This window comes from Lontra canadensis, unplaced genomic scaffold (genome assembly GCF_010015895.1).
Source record: "Lontra canadensis isolate GAN:19392208 unplaced genomic scaffold, GSC_riverotter_1.0 scaffold30, whole genome shotgun sequence".
NCBI lineage: Eukaryota > Metazoa > Chordata > Mammalia > Carnivora > Mustelidae > Lontra > Lontra canadensis.
Window position 1 is genome coordinate 2528066 of NW_022631024.1, and position 19751 is coordinate 2547816.

Consider the following 19751-nt stretch of genomic DNA (forward strand, 5'->3'; position numbering starts at 1 on the left):
AGGCCACAGAGAGAATGCCTAGCAAACAGAAGTTTTGACTCGAGTCCTTCTGGAAATGCTTGGCTGGCCCTTTCTGAATAGTACAAGATATAAGGATTTAACAAATTTAGCTGGGATCACTTCAGCACGACACACCTTTCAATAAACCAGCTTATGACGGGACCAAAATAAAGAAGCGACAGAGTTTCCGCAAGTGGTTGAGTCTTTTAGGATAGCAGGAAACTTCTGTTTCTTAGATGAACTTCCAAATCCGCCACATCTCCATAGGTGCAGTGGGTGGGTCTGAAGACCCTTGGTTACCAGAGTTCCTTGTAGTGGAGAAGAAGGTGAGCGGGGTCATTCTGGACTCTTCCATGCACATCCTGTCCTGCACCCCACATTTGGGATGCAGGCAAACACAGACAGACCATTTTATGTTCTCCACGGGATAGGAGTTGTGATCCTGGAGGCACCCTGGAGTCGTTGATAAAAATTATCCCGATCTGCCAGCAAACATTGTTCTAGGAGTAGTTCGAAGGAGCATTGTCTTATCAAGCTGGTTTTATAGTTACTGAGAAACCTTTCCTTTCTGCTTTAAGTAAAGGGTAATTCCTCCGTCTCAGATGCCCTTTCCCCGAGGCCATCTGTTGTCCGCCCACCCTCTTTCAGGACGGGTTCAGGCTTCACTTCCTTTATGGAGACTCTTCTGAATCAGGTGGAGGTCACCACACCCTTCTCTCTGCTCCTGCAGAGCCCTGGGCTCACTGTGCTGAGAAGACTCGAGAGCCCTAATCTCACTGAGAAGCCAGAAATCAATTTTTATTTTATATAACTCAACAAATATCGATCAAGTACCGCAACACCAATCATCCTGCTCAGAAGCCCCATCACACACCTTCATGCCTCTGTAGTCTCCTGGCAACAAGCGTTAGAGTGATCTGGGTGCCCAGTTGGCTTTTAGACCCGTTCGTGAAGGTCTCCTGCAATGGGCAGTGTTGACAATAGGGGCCGGCATGCTGGAAGTCATGGCCCATGTCATACCGACATGCCCTTTGCACGGAATGCTCGGAGTGGACGTGTTTCCTCCCCCATGAGCTCATTTGATCCTGGGAACAAATCGGTGGATTCCTACTTTATAGACGAGTCAACTGAGGTGAAGAGCCGAGATGCCCCTCCTACCCTTGGCATATCAGTGAAGGAAAATCATACAGATCAGAGAGTACGAAGTCACTGACAGGCAGGAGGGGCCTTCTTAATGTCCTGCCTTTCCTCCAGGGGAGAAGCTTTGGCTGGGCTGATTAGCTCAGCCCATATTGAAATCCCTTGAAGATTTTAAGAGAAAAATACCCTGATAAAATTGTGAGTCACACCTCGAAGCCGATCTAAGTTAATGTCTCTAGATCTGGTGATTGACTGTCCTCTGCACCCACCTACCAGAGAATGAGTCTGCTGTCTCTGGGCATCGATCTGGTTTGTTGCAGAGCCGGTCTAGTTGGCTAGAGTTTCTTGAATGACCTAATCAGCTGGATATCTTACACAGTCCGGAGAGCTTCAGAAATCTTACATACTAGTGTCAGATGAGATTTTGTTTTAGGACTTGGAGGACGTTGAATGATATTTAATCAGGAACCATGGAGTGGAATTCATTTAAGTTTTGAATAGTCTGCCTTATTCCTCATAGTATCTTCTGGGTTAAGGTAGTGCTCAAGAAAGCTGTGTTGAGTAAATGCTATTGTTGTATATTTGATATGCACGTGGAACTTACACTTCTTTATTTTCATGCCTGTGTACATAATAAAAGGAGGGGTTGCTTTTCTCATTTGCCATAGATGGCATGAAAGTCAATTTTTTTCTTCCTTCCTTCCTTCTTTTTGAATGTTCATGAGAAATACCAGCTCTCTTCTCATTTTTTTTTTTTTTTTTTTAAGACAAGGATTTAAAGTATGTGTTTGGAGAAACTGTTGAAGGATTTGGCCCTAGGGTTTACACCGTTTTCTAGGGCTTTGGATGTTCATCAAAGGTTCCTGAACTGAAGCAAATGTTTCATGATCAAATCCCACAATAACTGGGCCCACTGGTGACCAGTGTGCGGTATGAATGGGGTGGAAATGTTCCGAGTAGACCTCCGTTCATTTGGTGGTCATGTCTCAGCGTTTAGAAACTCACCCCTTTTCCAAGCAACCACAGTCATATGTCAGCTCTGTTCTACTGTTTTCTGGTTAAGATTCTCATCAGTAAGGCATATACAGTATGAAATTTCGGGCTTCAAATTTCATAGCTAAGCCACTGTTTCTGTGGAATGCTTCAAAACAAAAACAAAAAGAAAAACCTTGTTATAATTGCATATGAGTGAAGGAAAATTAAGAACTAGGAGGCAGAGGACCTTCACACAAGTATGCTCGCCTCACCCCTACAGCAAGAAGGCTCCAAAGAAAGTTTTATCTTCTTTTGTGTAATCCACTAAAGAGATGTCACTGACGTTCACCATCAGCTTGTCCCCTTCCTGCAAGGAGAACATGGCCCCTAGGTAGATGGGTTGGAACCAGTTGCTGCCTACTTCGCACACTGACTTGGTCCCCATTAGGAGCTGGGTCGGCTCGGGGTAGCTGTCTGTTACCTTGGTAATGACTACGATGATTGAGTCTGGCTTGTTCGGTCGGCTCCCTTGGCGGATTTCGCCACACTCAGATGTGGTTCCCCGGAACGTGACCTGGGAGTAAACAAAGTAGTCTCCCGACTCTGGGATCACCAGGAATTTATTTGTATAGTTCATCCGGTTCTTGGTAAAGGCCAAGCCGAGTTCATGTTCCCAGTGCAGAGCTGGAAACTGATTTTTCAAGGACTGCGTGGGACTTTGTCTGACAACTGCAAAGACAAGAGAAAGGTTAAATTTGCTCGTGTCAGAACCTGTGGACTTTGCCAAAAAGAGTCTCGTATTGTGTTCATAGTAAAGTGATTGAATGAAACCAACAGCTAACGAGCTTCTTGAGGATCAATGAGTGGAAGAGATGTAAGCACACACGTATTTTTGTTCAGAGAGTAGCATCTTAGGGACAAATGACTTTGCTTCTCTGAGCCCGAGTTTTCTTTGCTGATAATTTATAATTTTACCTGAGCTCTGGGATCCTGGGAAATACTGGAGGTTAAGAAATCTTACTCTTTGGTGTTTCGGAAAACAGCCCACTGCGATAAACCTCTTCTCCAAATGACTTAAATGAAACTGATGAGTCCCCTTCCCTCTCCCCGGCTACCTCTGGCAAGACCAGACACCAGAATCTCCAAATCGCCATTCTCTGCCTCATAAATGATTAGCTGAACTGCACTGTCCTCAATGATCCATAGGAACATAATGCTTGTCAACCAAACTTTGGTTCAGCTTCTCTCCTGCCTCCAGGCCCCCCGAGGGTTGGCCTACCCTCTCCTGAAGTAGGCTGGCCTTCGGGTAAAGCATTTTCTGATGCTAACATGCCAACCTTTATCCCACTTCCTTCCTTGTTCTTTCTAGCTTTGTTCACTCTTTTCTGTAAAAGAAAACCCCTTTTAGCTTGACCTTCAGACGCTCGCAGATGACCTGGCCAGCGCGTTCTCCCTATTACCGCTGATCATCCTTCTCCTTTCTCCCATTGTGCAATAATCCAGTTGCAAAAACTCTCTCCTTACTAAGTCAGGATTTGTTTTTCATATGCCATATATTTCCTTTTTTAAAAAAATTTTTAATTTTTTTTTAAGAAGAGGGGTGATACCTCACACTCTGTTATTAGGATTTTTCTGCCCGGCTTGTTCAATCTTTCCCATTCTTAAAGGCAAGTGATAAGTGACTGGTGACTTGGTGTCTGTCTGGTCCTAGTTCTCACTCAGGACTCACCACAAACATTTTCCTCTTGGTCATATGTAAGTCACATGCCTAGGGTCTCAAGGATATTCCCCTGTGGGCCACAAATTTTCCTATAGGTCAGGAGAGTATGCTCGCTTTTAACTCCATGGTTTTTTAACGGGTATTTAACACATATATGTGCACAGTCTCGCTCTTTTCTCTGGAGTCTTAGATGTATATGCGATTTCAGGCATCAGATGCCAGAAATGTCAACACTAGGTTTGAGAAACTGGCCAGCTGGTGATATTCTGAGGCTGCTTTTAATCTCTCACATCAACAAAAATTCTTCGCAAATGTCTCTCTGAATGCAAATATCTAATCACTTCATCTTGAATTGGGTACAGAGGAACTCAATACATTTAACAACTCAAGGGGTCTTTCATCTTTGACCAGATTCAGAATTATGCAAATCACCACGTCTGAGGGAAGCCGTTTCTGAATGACTGAGGGCGTGTGTGTGAAAGAGAGAGAGAGACAAGAGAGAAAGGGAGAGGACTGATAGAATCTGAAAGAGAATGCCCAAGAGACATGGGCTTTTGGACCCCTTAAGGGAGGAAGACATCCAAAAACCCTCAACTGAGAGAAGAATTCTGTTACCAAGGTGTGTAGTTTCCGGTTTGAAGCTACTAGAATGAGTTTTGGCAAACCCATTGAAAGAAATCTTGGGCCCATGGCCCATACATGATCTCTTGGAAAACACACCAGGGAGAAATACCTGTCAGATGTGCCCTTGGCTTATCTCCACCAGCTCCGGTAGATGCATCTGTAAGGGAAGGAGAGATAGACTTTGTGTGAGTCAGGGTGGCCGGAGCAAAGATGGTATTTTTGGAGTTGTGTGGTGCCTGCAACTGGAGAGAAACATTCTTCTCCTTCAGCTTGGTCCATCGTGAATTGTTGTCATTTTTTTTTTTTTTTTTTAGGGACAGAAAAGCCTCAGGAGGAAGAGTCTTGGACACAAATGAATCTTGGCCCATAATTTATGGCAAGTTTCCAACCTGCCCAAGACTCTGTTTTCTCATCTTAAAGATGGGCACATCCATTGCTATCATGAATGGAGAGTGCTCTCGTCCCATGGTCTGTGCTCAATGAACTCACATTGCCCTTTCCTCTCTGCTGCTGCTTCAGGGGAGGGGGCAAACTGGCCTTTGGCTTTATTCAGGGTCCCTTTAGCCATATCCACTGAAGCATCTGGATGATTTAAGAAATGGGTAGGGAGCAGGTAGGATTAGGCATTTTTCTAATACTTTTACAGGAATTAACTGATTCAATCCTGAGAAGGCAGGTACCATTATAATCAATTTATAGGTGGATAACCTGAGATAGAGACAGGTGACATTATTTGCCCAAAGGCCATCACCTCCATAGACAAAGCAACTTGGCTACAGTGCCATTTTGTCTTTTTAGTGACTGGGAAGCAAACTTACTTATCTTCTGGATTTTCATCCCGCTGAACCTCCCACATATCCAAACTACTAAATGTTCTGTTCCCCAAAAGAAAAGGCAACAAATATGAACACACTTACAAGCTCGCTGATGTGAAGATCCAAACTCTAGTCCTTTTGAATTCTGTTGGAAAAGAAAGATATGATTCAGCCTACCTGTGGTCCTTTTGTCATTCAACCCCACAGCTGCCCATAACAAGGGCATGATTAAGATGCTGCTGCTACCCAACCTGGGCACTCTGAGATGACAGACATGGCAATGAGAATACTCATTGGAGGGGAATCTTGCACCCAAGCACTCCCCTTTCCTCCTTCAGCACCCCAATGACCTTCTCTCTCCTACACTTGTCTTGGAAGCTCAACTGTGAATTTCTGTCCTGAGAGCCTTGCCTGTTCTCTTCTAGGATGCTCTGACATCTGTCACTGCTTCTATTATTCGAACAAATGACGGCACTTGCTTTATTTTCTTTTTTTCCACCATGATTTAAAATTAGAACTATTTTTAAAAAAAGATACAGAAAAAGAAATAAGGGCTCTGTTCTCCTTCCCACCAGCCCCTTGTCTCTGTGCATTACACGGAGACATGTCCATTTTTGCAATCCTAGCTTGTGAACCATTTCAGTACCACACAGGAGTGGAAGAGTAATTGCTTTGGAGACAGACCGGAATTTGAGTCCTGCCATCACCATTTATCAACAATATGATCTTGAGCAAGACACGTTTCCTCTCTGAGCTCTGGTGCCCTCATTTGAAAAATGGGAAAAATAACATCCCTAGCCTCAGACAACCCCTGGGTTTGAGATAAGGATCCAATCAGATGTATGAGTCAGGGCAAAGAACGCATAGGAAATGAAGAAATCACTGTGTTTTGAACACAAAAGCTCAGGAGAAAAGCTAAGCAAAGCTAAGTCCTTGGCTTAGGGATAAAATCACCACCTTACATTTTACAGTTTCCAAGAAAACCTTCTCTGATATGATATTGATTCAACTCAGAAGGTTCTGATTGGGTCCTTGTAACTACATAGTTCCCACGGACAGGGATCCTAGTGTGAGCATTTCTATATCTTAGAGCCTGTGTGTGTGTGTGAGATCGTACTTGTGAATAAGGAATTGTGTATCCATGTGGGTGTGACAGCAGACAGCTCCAGCAGTGGGGGAGGGAGAAGCCGATGTGTTTTGTATGTCTACATGTGTCTTCTGGGGTGGTGCTGTGTGCATGGCTTTCTCTACACATGTCCGTGTGGTCATGTGGGTGTAGCTGTGTCATTGCACAGCAGGACCATGAGCAGGTCTGCGGTTGCAGTGATCTCATTAAAGCCCAGACCGCCAGGTTCTTTTAGTCCCAAACCATTCTACCTAACCTCCACTGGAAGGCTTCTTGAGGGCAGAGGTCTTGTCTTTGAACAACAAACCCCATTGTCTTTTCATCATCTGCATCCTAATTCTGTGAATGGCTGGGCAACTGCTTGCCTTCAGTTTCCAGGCTTGAAACTTGCTGCTTTCTTCTCCCACAAACCCAAACTGTCATTTCTATTTTGCAGTTTTTCTCATTCGTGCCTCCCCCCACCTCCCGCTCTCATAGGCCTCAGCACACTGTTCTCCTGGATTTTTCCCATCAGCCTCTTAACTGGTCCTTTAGCATCTGGTTCTCCTTGTCTTGAAATCTCGCCTGCTCTCAGAGTGCTTTTTCTAAAGCATCACTCTACGGGGATACAATTCTGTCCATAAACCTTCAATGGCTTGCCATGGTCTTCTAGACACAGGCCCAAATACCTATCTTGGCATTCAAGGTCCCAGCTGACCACCCCATTCTTATTACCCACTATCTCTTCCTCTCTGGGTACTCTGTGCTGCAGCCATGAGAGGCAACCCCAGAATGATTCGAAGGACTTGGAAGATGCAGGAAGTGTAGCTACTATCTGTTGAACCAGGAGGGGCACCATGCTCTGCTACGCTTGTCGCACGCATCATCTCCTTTGGCTTTGTGACGACTCTTAAGATAGCTGCTATTCATACCCTTATATTGGAAAGGGGGCTCAGTCAGGTTAAGTAACTTGCCCAGTGTCCCACAGCTGGAAAGTGGAGAAGTAGAATTTGAATCAGGCCAGTCCACCCTAGACTCCATGGCCCTAAGCCACTGCATCCTCTCACTTCCGGATCAGCTCCCCCTCCAGTGAGGTGGATGGACGAGTACCAGCAGCTCCATGCACCGTGACAGTAGGGGAAACACAGAGCTCAGAAAACAGGAACCCGGCCCAGAAGTGGGGGAATCAGGGGAAATTACCTCTGAAGTGAGTCTTACAGGTCCCACAGGTATTAGCCAGGTGATAAAATGTAATGACCCTTCCAGACAAAGCTAATAACTTGTGCAAGAGTATGAAGGCCCAACAAAGCATGGAAGCAGCTGGGAAACTACCAGGATTTCTGCTGCCATGTGAACCCATATATACATTCAGCATAGTGTTGTGAATACAGTTGCATTGGAAAACCTAAACCCAATTGATGTGACTACTTGTCCTGCATCAATAACTTCGATGGGCTTTGGGGGTGGGGTGGGGTGCAGAAGCAGCCTAGAAATTAGCTTATTCTGTAGCCTGTTTCCTTATTTGCTGTTATCGGAGCTGATAAAACAAAACAAAACAAAATAAAACAAAAAAAATCTGGTCTTTGGCGAGGCTGAAAACTGAAGGGGAAGAATTGGCGAGAACATGGTTGAATCCTCTTGTGTCTGAAATGGTACTGTCCCAGCTGGCCTTCGGCTTCCTTTCGTACTCTGTTGAGAAATCTTCTTGAACATCTGCTTATTTTTGTCTATGCAGACACTCAGCTAAGAGATGGGAGCATTCCCTTCGGCTCAGAGTCTCCTTGTCATTAGCATGTATCTGCGATGTGAACACATTTCCCTCTTTGCTGGACTTCTGTAATTTGGGCACACAGTTATCTTCATGTGTGGTTGGACGTGCACACATTTTGGGGGCCTAGAGTCTGCTATTCCTCTGGAGCCTGTGATAGCCCCAATCAGCAGGTGCTGAAGACCTCAACAGTCCAAGAGTCCCCAAGAACAGCAGCTGGGACTCTTTCCAAGAACATCGACAGCCTTCCCCTGCTGCTTCTCTTAATAATACCTCTCATGGGAGGAAGATTTTTGTGATGGGAAGCAAGAATGAATGAAGAAGAGATCTGAGACCAAGAAATAGTAGCTTATTTGGGGGAAGGCTCATACATTTGAGCTGGGTCAATGCCCTCTCTCGTTGGCAACAAAGCTTTTCACTTTCTAGTACAATCCAAGCCGCCTGTGGGCAATGACCTGCTCGGTCTCTTGCTTACCAACCGATTTCTGGTGCCTCAGACAGTGCCTGGCACTTCTGCTGGATTATCTAACCAGCAGAATATGCTGATGTTCAGGTGCAGAAAGACAGGTAGAAGAGAGAGCCAGAAGATGGAAGTGGGTTTGACCTCAGTGACTTTTGCCTGAGTTTGGCAATCGAAAAAAAATAAGAAAAAAAAAAAGAGACCTTTTTATATTTGAACACATGCCAAGTGTTGAGTTCTTATTTAAATTAAAAAAAATTAAAACTTAATATGGCCATAATCTTTTAGTTACTGGCACCTCCAAGTTTTTCATCAGGTTTTGGTTGGTCATGGCTCCAGAGATGTTTCTGGAAGGTTTCGAGCTTTGGCCAGGAGTCAGAGTCAGAAAAGGCAAACGTGTTTGCCCGTGGGGATTCATATTAGTAGAACAGCGGGGTGCCTGTGGCTGTCAGCATTGACGAGCCCAAGTGAAGCAAGCTGGTGCTTTCTACCCCTTAGTTTCTATAGGTCAGGGGATTTTTCACTCGTTTGAGTTTCTTTCTTTTTTTTCTTCTCACTTTTTTTTTTGGGGGGGGGGGTATGCTGATTGGCAATCCCTGACACATTTTTGGAATTACTCTAATAATTCAACTGGAGAAGGAAAAGGATGGAGGGAGGGACACTGCTATCCAGTCTCATGCTCCCCGAATGCCAGGTCTTACACCGCGGTTTCTGTCTAACACTCCAATTACTCTCAAAAGAGGGCATCACCTTTTTAGAGGCTTTGTAAGCCAAAGGTCAAAGAGTAAATGGAGGGTCTGGGATCTGAACTTTCAGACAAGGTGTTTTATCAGGAGCCCCATAAACTTCAGCTGAGTACACACCATGGACCATGGAGCCTGAAGCAAGATGATCTTTGAGATCCTCTTATTGGCATTTCCCCAGAAACAAATCCCTTCAGTGTATTTTAACTAACAGCCCATTTGGCCTTTCACCCATGCCCCATACCCACCATCTAGTATATTCGTAAACAGGAAGAGAGATCCATTTCTTGGTGTCATAAATGCCGCAATTGCAAAAACATCAATGTTTTATGACCCATAACACCCTCCCAGCACTTCTAGGAGAAATACACAGACCATTCATTGCCTCCCCGGTTTTGCCTTTCACTTTTCTCTGTTTGTACTTGCGCAAGGATAAATCCAACCTGGAAATGTTTTATTCCAAGGCCTTTTCGATTCATTACCCTCCCCAGTGCACTGGACAGGGCTTCACACCCAACATTCAGAGGGGTGTGGAGCTAAGAACCCCTCTGGGTGGTGTTGGCAGGTGAGCAATTGTGGGAATCTCAGCATTAGGGTTTCCTAGCAATCTGACTTTGTCACCTAGCCTCGGTGAGACTCAGTTTCCTCATCACTGAAGGCAGGCATCATTCTTTCCCCCCCCCAGGAGCATCCTGATGCCTGAGGAAGCCCACACAGACAGTGGATATCCAATTCACCTTCCATCTTTCTTTGGGTTCAGTCAACATTGTGTTGCATGTTGTTGGTTCTGCATAAGTTCCCTTTGGTTTCACCACTTCGGTGGTATACAGAAGCATTCCTTGGGTCTCTCTATGACCGGCGGCAGGTTTGGATCCTTTAGGAGCTCTGGATGGCCTCCTCCTTCTCCCAACAGAAGAGGCTTCCTCCATCTATGGCTGGCTTCTGGACTTTTGCTCCTTCCAGTGCAAAGGGCTTGAGGGAATGGAATGTGCCCTCCATCCATTTCAAATCCCACCCTTGTTACTGCGGTCAGTGGCTGGGCCTCATTAAGGAGAACAGGCTGGGAGATGACCTCTTACAGGTGGACAGCATGTGGTCTGTCTGGTGAGGACCTAGGAGCCCCCAGTGCTGGGCATGGAGTAACGTGTGTGTTTATTTATTTATATGTTTCTTAGAGAGGAAGAGAGGAGAAGAGGGGCAGAGGGAGAGGGGGAGAGAGAGAATCTTAAGAAGGTTCCGCATGGAGCATGGAGCCTGAGGCAGGGCTTGATCTCACGGCCCTAAGATCATGACCTGAGTTGAAATCAAGAGTTAGATGCTTAACTGCCTGAGTCACCTGGGAGTCCCATGTGTGTGTTTATTTTAACAGGTGAATGAATGGATTCCAGAGTCATCAGATCAGAGATGTAACAGATGTTGGGATTCATGCACATGGTGGGCTCACCCTGCCCTCACACCCCTTCACCGGCTCCGGTCTTCCTGCCTTTACCTCCAGCCTGACCTTCAGAATGAGTGGGCGCCTCTGCCTGGTGTGTCAGGACCTGTAGAGGCTAGAGCCGGGGCAAAGCCACCGAGGGCTCCGTGTGTTGCAATTTCCAAAGCACTTTTATCTCAGCCATCTGTTTGTTTTCTCTAGACAATCCTGGAAAGGGATTGTCAGAACTGTCCCCATTTCCAAAGAGGAAATAGCCTGAGTGAGACAAAAAGGCTCACACCCAAGATGGAGTAAGCAGGGAAATCCTGTCTGTTGAACATCTACTTCATGGCAAGAGCTTGCTGACATCGTCTTGCAGAATGCTTAGCACGGGGCTATGAAGAAAGTGGGTTCACCTCTCCCTTTGACCAATGGGGAGCAGATGGCTTAAGGAGGTCAGGTACCTTGTGTATCCCTTCCTCTCTCTCTTTGGCCACCCAAATAACACTTAGTGAGTGCCTTCTGTGTGCCAGGGACAGCAAGGTGACCCCAGGGGAGGAAAGAGACTCGCATTTCTTGAGCACTTACTATGTGACAGGCACTTTTTAGGAAATCCTTCTTAGATGATCCTGACCACCCCAAGAAGTGAAGGTTTTGCTGGGTTGACACCACAGGCAGACCAGCACAGTGGGCTTTGGAGGAATATTTGAATCCCAATGTCACACTCAGTGTGACTTTAGGCCCATGGCTTGGGCTTTCTAAGCTGCAGCTCATTACCTCTAAAATGGAGATAATAGTGGCACTTTCCTCGTTGTGTGATTTCAAGGACTAACCCTGTGATAACAGCAAATGTTTCACACAGGCATATATGCCAGATACCAGGCTAAGGGCTTATGGGCACGATCTCATTTAGTCTTCCAAAAACCTTAGGTATGAAGATGCTTAGACCGGTGTCTGGTGTCTAATAGGTCATTATTATAAGGTCAGCCTTCATCCCTCTGTAGCCTCAGCTGGCATCCCTATGGGGTCCTGTTGTTCTGGATGGAGACTGGGTTGGGGATAGGGGCCTCACGGGCAGGTGTGCAGGGGAGAGGCGAGCAGGGATCAAGTACGAGGAGCCTTGCAGGGATTTTCAGGAAGAGGTGCAAGGGAGATCGCAGGGAAGCAAGGAGAATCTGGGGTGAGTGTGTGGGGATTCCAGAAGCAGCACTGGAAGGGAACGACAGAGACGGGGGTACAGTCCAAGGATGTTGTGTCTCATGACACCCCCACCAATGTACTGCACAGTACTGGGGGCCTGCTCTGTGCATTATGTCATGCCTGGACTACAGACCCTGTGTGAGCCAGGGCAGTGCCTGGGGAAGATGCAGCCTGGTCTCCAGGCACCTGTAAGCCAGCATGGGGCCCACACACCCAGCCTGAGAGCAAGGGAAGCCACTAAGGGCCCAAAGAAGGCCCAGCCCGTGGTCCAGTGCAGCTGGGTAAAGAATGGATTGGAGTGTAGGTTGTTGATGCAAGACCAAGGTGGAGAAGGAGGGAGGGAGATAGCTTGCAAATATCAGAGACTAAGAAAGGCTCTCCAGTGCTCAAACCTGCTCTCTGGCCCGGTGATGGCAGATTCCAGAGCAGGTGGAGAGGTTATGGAATATGATGTCATGTCCACAAGCGGGGAAGTTCCTCAATCATAATAATGATCATTGCTACCATTTACTAATTTCCTACCTTCTGCCAGACACTTTAAATACTTTATTTCTAAGTATTCCTTTTCATACATAAGGAACCTGAGGTACAGGGAGGTTATGTAACATGACTAAGAAGTGGCTAGGCCAGGTTTCAAACTGATTTTTCCAACACGTGACTTTACCCGACATTCTCCAGGAGTCCAATGATCCTAAAACATTTTACTATCTCTTTCTCTGTCTCTGTTTTTTTTGTAGATGTCACATACACATTTTGTACAAAGGAGGCTAAGTTTAAAAATGTCTCTCTCTTTCACCTGTCACCCAGGCCCCCAAACTAGATGCTGGCAAAGCAACCAATCTCTTGTCTTTTCCTGAGATAGTCTATGCATTTAAAAACATATTCATAAATGTGAATATTTATAGGTATATATATATACATACGTATATATAAAAGGAATGTCTCCAATTCTATATACTGTTATGTACCTTTCCCTTCCCCACTTAATAACATATCTTTGAGAAATTCTCCATCTTTACCTACAGAGATGTATCATTTTTTTTAGAAACAATATCGGCCATAGGTTTTCACTGCATGGAGATATTTAATTGGCTGTATTTAATTGATGCCATATTTATGGACACTTCCTGTAAAGGTAGTTATCCCAAAACTTTTCAAATCTGATTTTGATTTCTGCTCTGCAAGCTTACCTGGGTAAGGATTTTGTCGCATCAAGTATTTCCTTACACAACCCCTGGAGGAAGGGTACAGGTTAAAACTGATATATTTTGGACAGTTCTTTTAACTGTTTTGGTTGGTGCTGATAAAAACCTGGAACATTCCTACACCAGTCACTGTTGCTCTTTGGTAGTAGTTGCCTGACGCCTGGTGTAACCATGAAGAGTATGCCCCAGGAGCCAGCTGTGTAACTCTCCCCACGTTCCTGTCTGACAAGCTGCTCCTGCACTTGTCTTAGCACTGCCAGGGAGTTAACGTTAGCATCCTCTTTCAGCAGAAAAGGAAACAGGTACAAAGAAATGAAACCACATGGCTATTTTTACCCAGCCCGAGGTGGCTGAGCTGGGATTTGAACTCAATGTCTACGAGCCATGATACCTTAGTTATGCCCACTCACGCTGTCCTTGGTGACTTAGCTTCCCCTCCTGAATCCTATCTTCCATCTTTTCTGAGCTGGTTATTCTCCATTTGCCCACGGGAACCTTTCCTTGACCTTCTCGGCCCTGCCCTATGTCCCCTGAGTCTGATTTCTGGGCACAGCTTGCCTCCTGGTTTTTGAGTTTGACTTCCAGTCTGGCCAGTGGGATGAGAGGCAGGGAACAGAGCATGGCCAGTTCTCCCATCCTTCTTCCTGCTTCCTCCCTGCTGTTTGGCAGGCAGGCTAGCCCTCTCTTATGTTTTCCTTCTCCTTGGGTTCCCCTAAAACTGCTCCCTCCATCTGGCCCTTCAGGCTAAGAGGCGATGACTGGCTTCCCACCATTGTTAATCCCAGGATGCTTCCAGCTCTTCGGTTTCCCTTTTATCTGCCTACATCTCAGCAAGCAGACTCTTCTTTAACTTTTTTCAAACTCTTTACACATTCTTCTTTAAACTCTCTTGTTTGAATGGGCCAGGTGTTTCTTTTCAGGACTCTTGATTGCTCCAAGTGACCCCGCCTCACCCCTATTTCCCTTTCTCCTTTTCTGATGACTGAGAAGTTCTACAGTCTGGCCAAGCCACCACACTAACCTCTGTGTTTCCACTCTCCAGAGAGATCAATTGAGGGGTCACAGAATGCACTATTAGCCTTTTCATTTCTTGAGTAGCTACGAGAGAACAGGCACTTATGCCTTTCCTTGTGGGGGCTTCCTGTCTGGTGACAGCCTTTGTCTCCAACTCTCTTTATGACAGGGCAAATCACTGGCTCCTTTGGACCATGGCATCCCCCTACCAAGTGGTGGTGACTGGTTTCCAGGTGCTTTCAGAGCCTGATGGTCTTCTAGATCAAGAAAGGAGTTTTTTTTATGACTTCGGCCAAAATGGGGGATCTCAACCCCACATTTTAGGCAGAGGCACTGTTACCCTCTAGAACCCAGGGAAGTTCAGGTTAGTGGAGGCCACTCAATGCCTCGTTCAAGAACAACGGTCTCTTTCTGGCTAAAACGCAGAGTCCCAGAACACCAACTAGACACTGTGGTTTGACTTGGTAGAAATCAGCTCCATTGTGGCCTAGAGGTCACAGCCTGACTTGCCATGCCTTGAATTTCTTCTCTAACATGAATGGCATTTCTGGGCTGTCTGACTATTTCTATGTTTTCTGAAGATGGCATGTGGCCGTGGACACTGCTGCCAGAATCAAGGTCTGTTTGCTGACGCTGAGGGGGTGTGGAGAGTTAAACATCAGCCATGGCTTGCGGCTTGCTTGCTTTCTCCTGGTGTTTCTGCTCTGAAGTCAGCCAGCATTGCTTAGAAGACAGGTTTCCTGGTAAACCAATTGGAAAGTCTGTTTTCTCCTCTGGAATTTAATACTTTGGACTCAGATGAAATCTGTTATCACAGACCATGCAGGTGTGTGTGTGTGTGTGTGTGTGTGTGTGTGTTATTTGAATGGCACTGTCTTCAGTCTTTAAGATTTTTGAAGTTCCTAGTCCAGAATAAGTTTCCCTTGATACCTATAGCCCCCGCTTGGCACCATTATTCTCCCTATAGATTATATTCATTTTTAAATTAACATATAATGTATTATTTGTTTCAGTGGTACAGGTCTGTGAATCGCCAGGTTTACACACTTCACAGCACTCACCATAGCACATACCCTCCCCAATGTCCATCACCCAGCCACACCATCCCTCCCACCCTACTCCCCTCCAGCAACCCTTGGTTTGTTTCCTGAGATTAAGAGTCTCTTATGACTTGTCCTTATATTCATTTTTGACTAAATTCCTCTACCCCGAGACCCCAGCAAGATCTGAAGATAGATAACCAAGCAAGAGGTTCTTTCTTGAACATTTAAAGAGAATATTTCTAAATCCAAGAAAGGGTGTTTATTAAATAGATTATAGCACATACATATATAGGACTGTAACATAACCATCTATATTATCATGCTGCTTTGCATTTACTAACCACAAATAAAATGATAACATGTTTGGAGTTTCAAAATAATTTCATCTTATTAAAAAATATAGACTCATATACCCCAAAGTGTCAGTAGTGGTCACCTCTCCGCAGTTGTGGGTAATGATAATTATCTTCTTTTCCTTTTCTGTGTTTTCTAACTTTCTTTGATGACACATGTTAGTTATGCAATTTAAGGATGTTTATTATTTTTTTTAAAGAAAAAGAATGTTCCCAGATTATCAGTTCAAGATGATTATAATTATCTAAAAATATATTATTGGAGATTGTTCCCGTATAAATATAAAGGGGGCACAATTCATCCCCTGGAATTACTGAGGATAAACACCAAATGGGACCTCTCCAGCCCTCACAGTCTGCTTCCTTTGCATGGGGAAGCAGGGAGTGAGGTGGGTCACGGGCGTCTGTCTAGAGCTGTTGTGCCTGCTAGGTGTCTGTAGTGGGTCCATGGAACCCTGGGTCAGTGCTTACCTGGAACACACAGGCATCTCCTTGGGCCCGGAGCTGGCCCACGAATAGGTAGGTGGTAAGTCCTGCCAGGATGGGGAGCGACACCAGGCAGCAGGTGAGGGCCCAGTGTGCGCTGCTCCTGGCTGCCAGCCTGGCTCTGGCTTTGGGCGTGCAGCTGCCTTCCTCGGGCAGCATTTCCACACTGGCCGTTTCCCCGAAGCCCAGCCCCAGATTCTCTGCCATCCTTCTGCTGGTCCAGAGACGGCTCTGACTCCCCCTGGGCAGAGAGACCCTCCATTAAATAGAAGACAAGCGCTCACAGTGGGTGCCTTAATCACTGCCTGCTCCTCCCCCTGGCCTCTCCCCTCCCCCTCCACAACACACTGGGCCCCGCCCCACTAGGGAATGCACCGCCTACAACAGAAACCAAGTTTGGTTTAGGAAAAAAAAAAAAGAAGAAGAAGAAGAAGAAGAAAGCTTTCCCAAGCGTATTTATATACAGTGTGCTCATGTGCTCCTTCCTTCGTTTACAGAAGGAAGTTAGGAAAGTCCCTGGAGGAGGAGAAAAAGAATCCATCAAGTCAGTGGGCAGGGCGAATTAAAATATAGCTGTCCCTGCCCTGGAGGCCTGCCAGCCAAGCTGGTCTGGGGAGTGTGCTGCTTCTGGAAGTGAAAGTGAAGGATGGGGAGGTGTGTGGTGTGGCTTGGAAATAGAAATCATGTTTGCATCACCACTTTGCAAAATGTTGCCAGGCCCTCGGTCTTTTTGAGCTTCATAGGAGCTCATTCCCCTTGTGCAGCTGGAAATGTCAAAGTTCTGGAAAAAGTGAAGGCACTTGCCTTCAGTGGTCCAGGGGTTAAGACAGAGGAGCCAGGAAGATGGTCTCATTCCTTTAAATCACTATTCAGGGTTCTTGCTTCTACTACACATCTACCTGTGAAAGGAGAGGACCTAGCCTGAGTGGACCAGTTGTCTAAGCAAAGAGCACGAGGTCATAGAGGTGACTGTTCATGAGAAGAGGACATTGACCTTTCCTCTCTGATTAGTTCCAAGTTGATTGAGCACAAGTGATAGGTCTTTTATTTTTATTTTTTTTTTATTTTTAAAGATTTTATTTATTTATTTGACAGAGAGATCACAAGTAGGCAGAGAGGCAGGCAGAGAGAGAGGGAAGCAGGCTCCCCACTGAGCAGAGAGTCCGATGCGGGGCTTGATCCAAGGACGCTGAGATCGTGACCTGAGCTGAAGGCAGAGGCTTAACCCACTGAGCCACCTAGGCATCCCTCAAGTGATAGGTCTTACGCACAGTTGGGCGTGTATGAGGGCCACATTTATTAAACATTTCCTTGGTGCAGGTCACTATTCTCAAGTGAGTTAAATGTATCAGTGAAGTAATTCAGTCCTGAGATAATGTTTTGACATAGGAATGTTTTTATTCCCACTTGACAGATAAGGATATGGAACCATAGGATTGAGACTCAGGTCGGCTGACTCTGAAGTGTCATAACCATTGCACTACACTGCACACACCACTCTACTATGCATATACACAGATACCCACACCCAGCGTGCCCAGGAAGAGGCCATCCTTTCCAATTAAGGGTTAGGAAAGCTTCCTGGAGAAAGAAGTGGTGTTGGAACTAGGCCTTGAAGCTTATGGAGGGTAATGTCGGAGAAGAGCCGAGGACCCTGAAAAAAGATGGGTAACAGAAATGGGAAAGCTTAAGGATGTCCTGTAGCATGTGGTAGAAACCAGACCAATTCACACCACCATTCAGTTGTTTCTTCTGCCTATTTCATGACCTAAGCCTTGTAGTCTACTCAGAAAAGTGTTTCATGACCTGGTCCCTACCCACATCACCCCTCCCCAGTGTCCAGCCTTATCTCTTATGACTTTCCCAAGCGGCAGTTCTCCCAAATGCAATATGGATTAGTTACACTGTTGCACATGCTTTTCCCTACATTGTGACAGCTTTTAGACTTTTCCCTTCATATCACCATGCTCTCCTATTTTAAAACTTTGTATCAAAAGCTTCCTTTCATCCTTTCATCTCCTGGCTCCAAGATTGAGTGAGATGCTTATCTTCTTGATTTTTATAGATTCCTATCCTTCCCCTATCATCAAATATTTTATACTAGACTGTGACTGACTACTTTCCTATCACCCCATTAAATCATCAGATGTAGGAGGGCAGATGCTAAGTCCCATCCCTTCCTTATGGTTGTAGCTCCTAATGTAATGATGATCTTAACAGACATCTGTTGAAATAAGTATCTAAATATTTCCAAAGAATCCAGCAAAGGATGATTTTTATGTCCCTTGGTTACCCATTCTCAGTTTAACAAACCTACTATGAAACTTTTCTTCAAGATTAATATAAATCTTTGCCATTGTAACTTTAAACACACAATCACACTTAATATCTGATCATCTTGAAGGAGCTTACAAAGTGTTCTCACTCTTGTATTTCTTCTTTAGGAAGTTGGTATGCTTAATCAAACCTGGGTCTTAAAAGTGTTAGCTGTATGGGTTCACATGAAGAAATATGTATTATCAGCCATAATATAAGAAGGCCTCAAAAGATGGAGAACACTAAAGACACCAGATTAGGCATCTGAAGATCTGGGATTTAGTCCCTCAATTTTGTGACCTTGAGAACTCTAGCAGACCCTCCTCATTTTAATGTAACTGGCTATTTACAAAACCTGGTAACTAAGCTTGTTATACTTCTTTTTAAAGGAAGGGTCAATGGATTCTGAGTTTGTGTCTGGGGAATGTCCTATGGGAAGAGTATAAGAGTTTTAGGGCATGAAGCTATGAGCATCTATTTGAAATAGTTGTAGAGGTAGATTCACATGTACTTATAAAAACAAAACCGAGAGATCCTGTATACCCTTTACTCAGTTTTCCCCAAAGGCAACATCTTGCATAACAAGAGCATAACATCACAACCAGGAAACTGACATTGACATTGATATTCAGATCCTACAGGTTTTATATGCCCTCATTTGTGTATACGTATTTAGTTCTGTGCAATTTGTCACATGTGTAGACGTATGTGACCATCATCCCAGTTAAGCCCCCAAAAAGCTCCATCTCAAGGATCCCACAGCTACAGTTCACAGCCACCTCTAACACCCTCCTTCCCTCCTCCCTTAACCTTTGGCATCCACCAGTCTGCCTTCCAACTCAATAATCATGTTATTTCACAAATGTTATATAAGTGGAATCATGTAGTCTGTATCTTTTTGAAATTGACTTTTTTCCCCCACTTAGCATAATTTCCTTTAGGTCCATCCAAATTATTGCATGATCAATAGTTCATTTCTTTTTACTGTTGACTGGTATTCCATGGTGTGAATGTAGCATGGTTGGTGTAACCGGTCACCCATTGAAGGACTCCTGGGTTATTTCCAAGATTGACTTATTATGAATAAAGCAGCTGTGACTATCAGTGCATAGGTTTTTGTGTGAACGTGCCTTCATTTCATTTTTGGTGTAAATGCCCAGAGCGAAATTGCTGGGTCATAACAGTAGGCACCTGCTTAGTTTTGTGGGGAACTGCCATACTCTCTTTTCTAGAGTGGTAGTATCATTTTACTTCCCACCAGTAATGTGTGAAAAAGCCAACATTCTCTCTGCATCCTCCCTCCAGCATGTGGTGTTATCACTATTTCTCATTTTAGCCCTTCTGGCAGGTATATAGTGACATCTCACTGC

At 45.1% G+C, this 19751-nt stretch overlaps 1 protein-coding gene across 2 annotated transcripts; it reads right to left on the minus strand.

The window, feature by feature from the left end:
- Positions 1 to 1885: 1885 nt before the first annotated feature.
- On the minus strand, positions 1886 to 16400 carry TNFSF15 (TNF superfamily member 15). Of its 2 annotated transcripts, XM_032865700.1 has the most exons (5): positions 16051 to 16400; positions 5377 to 5419; positions 4569 to 4616; positions 2597 to 2844; positions 1886 to 2482 (listed from the first exon to the last, which is right to left on the minus strand). In XM_032865700.1, exons 1-5 carry the CDS (start codon positions 16270 to 16272, stop codon positions 2390 to 2392), a joined length of 654 nt encoding a protein of 217 aa, XP_032721591.1. In that variant the 5' UTR covers positions 16273 to 16400; the 3' UTR covers positions 1886 to 2389. The 2 variants fall into 2 exon arrangements, with proteins under 2 accessions (XP_032721591.1, XP_032721590.1); XM_032865699.1 differs by having other exon boundaries at positions 1886 to 2844.
- Between the last annotated feature and the right edge of the window lie 3351 nt (positions 16401 to 19751).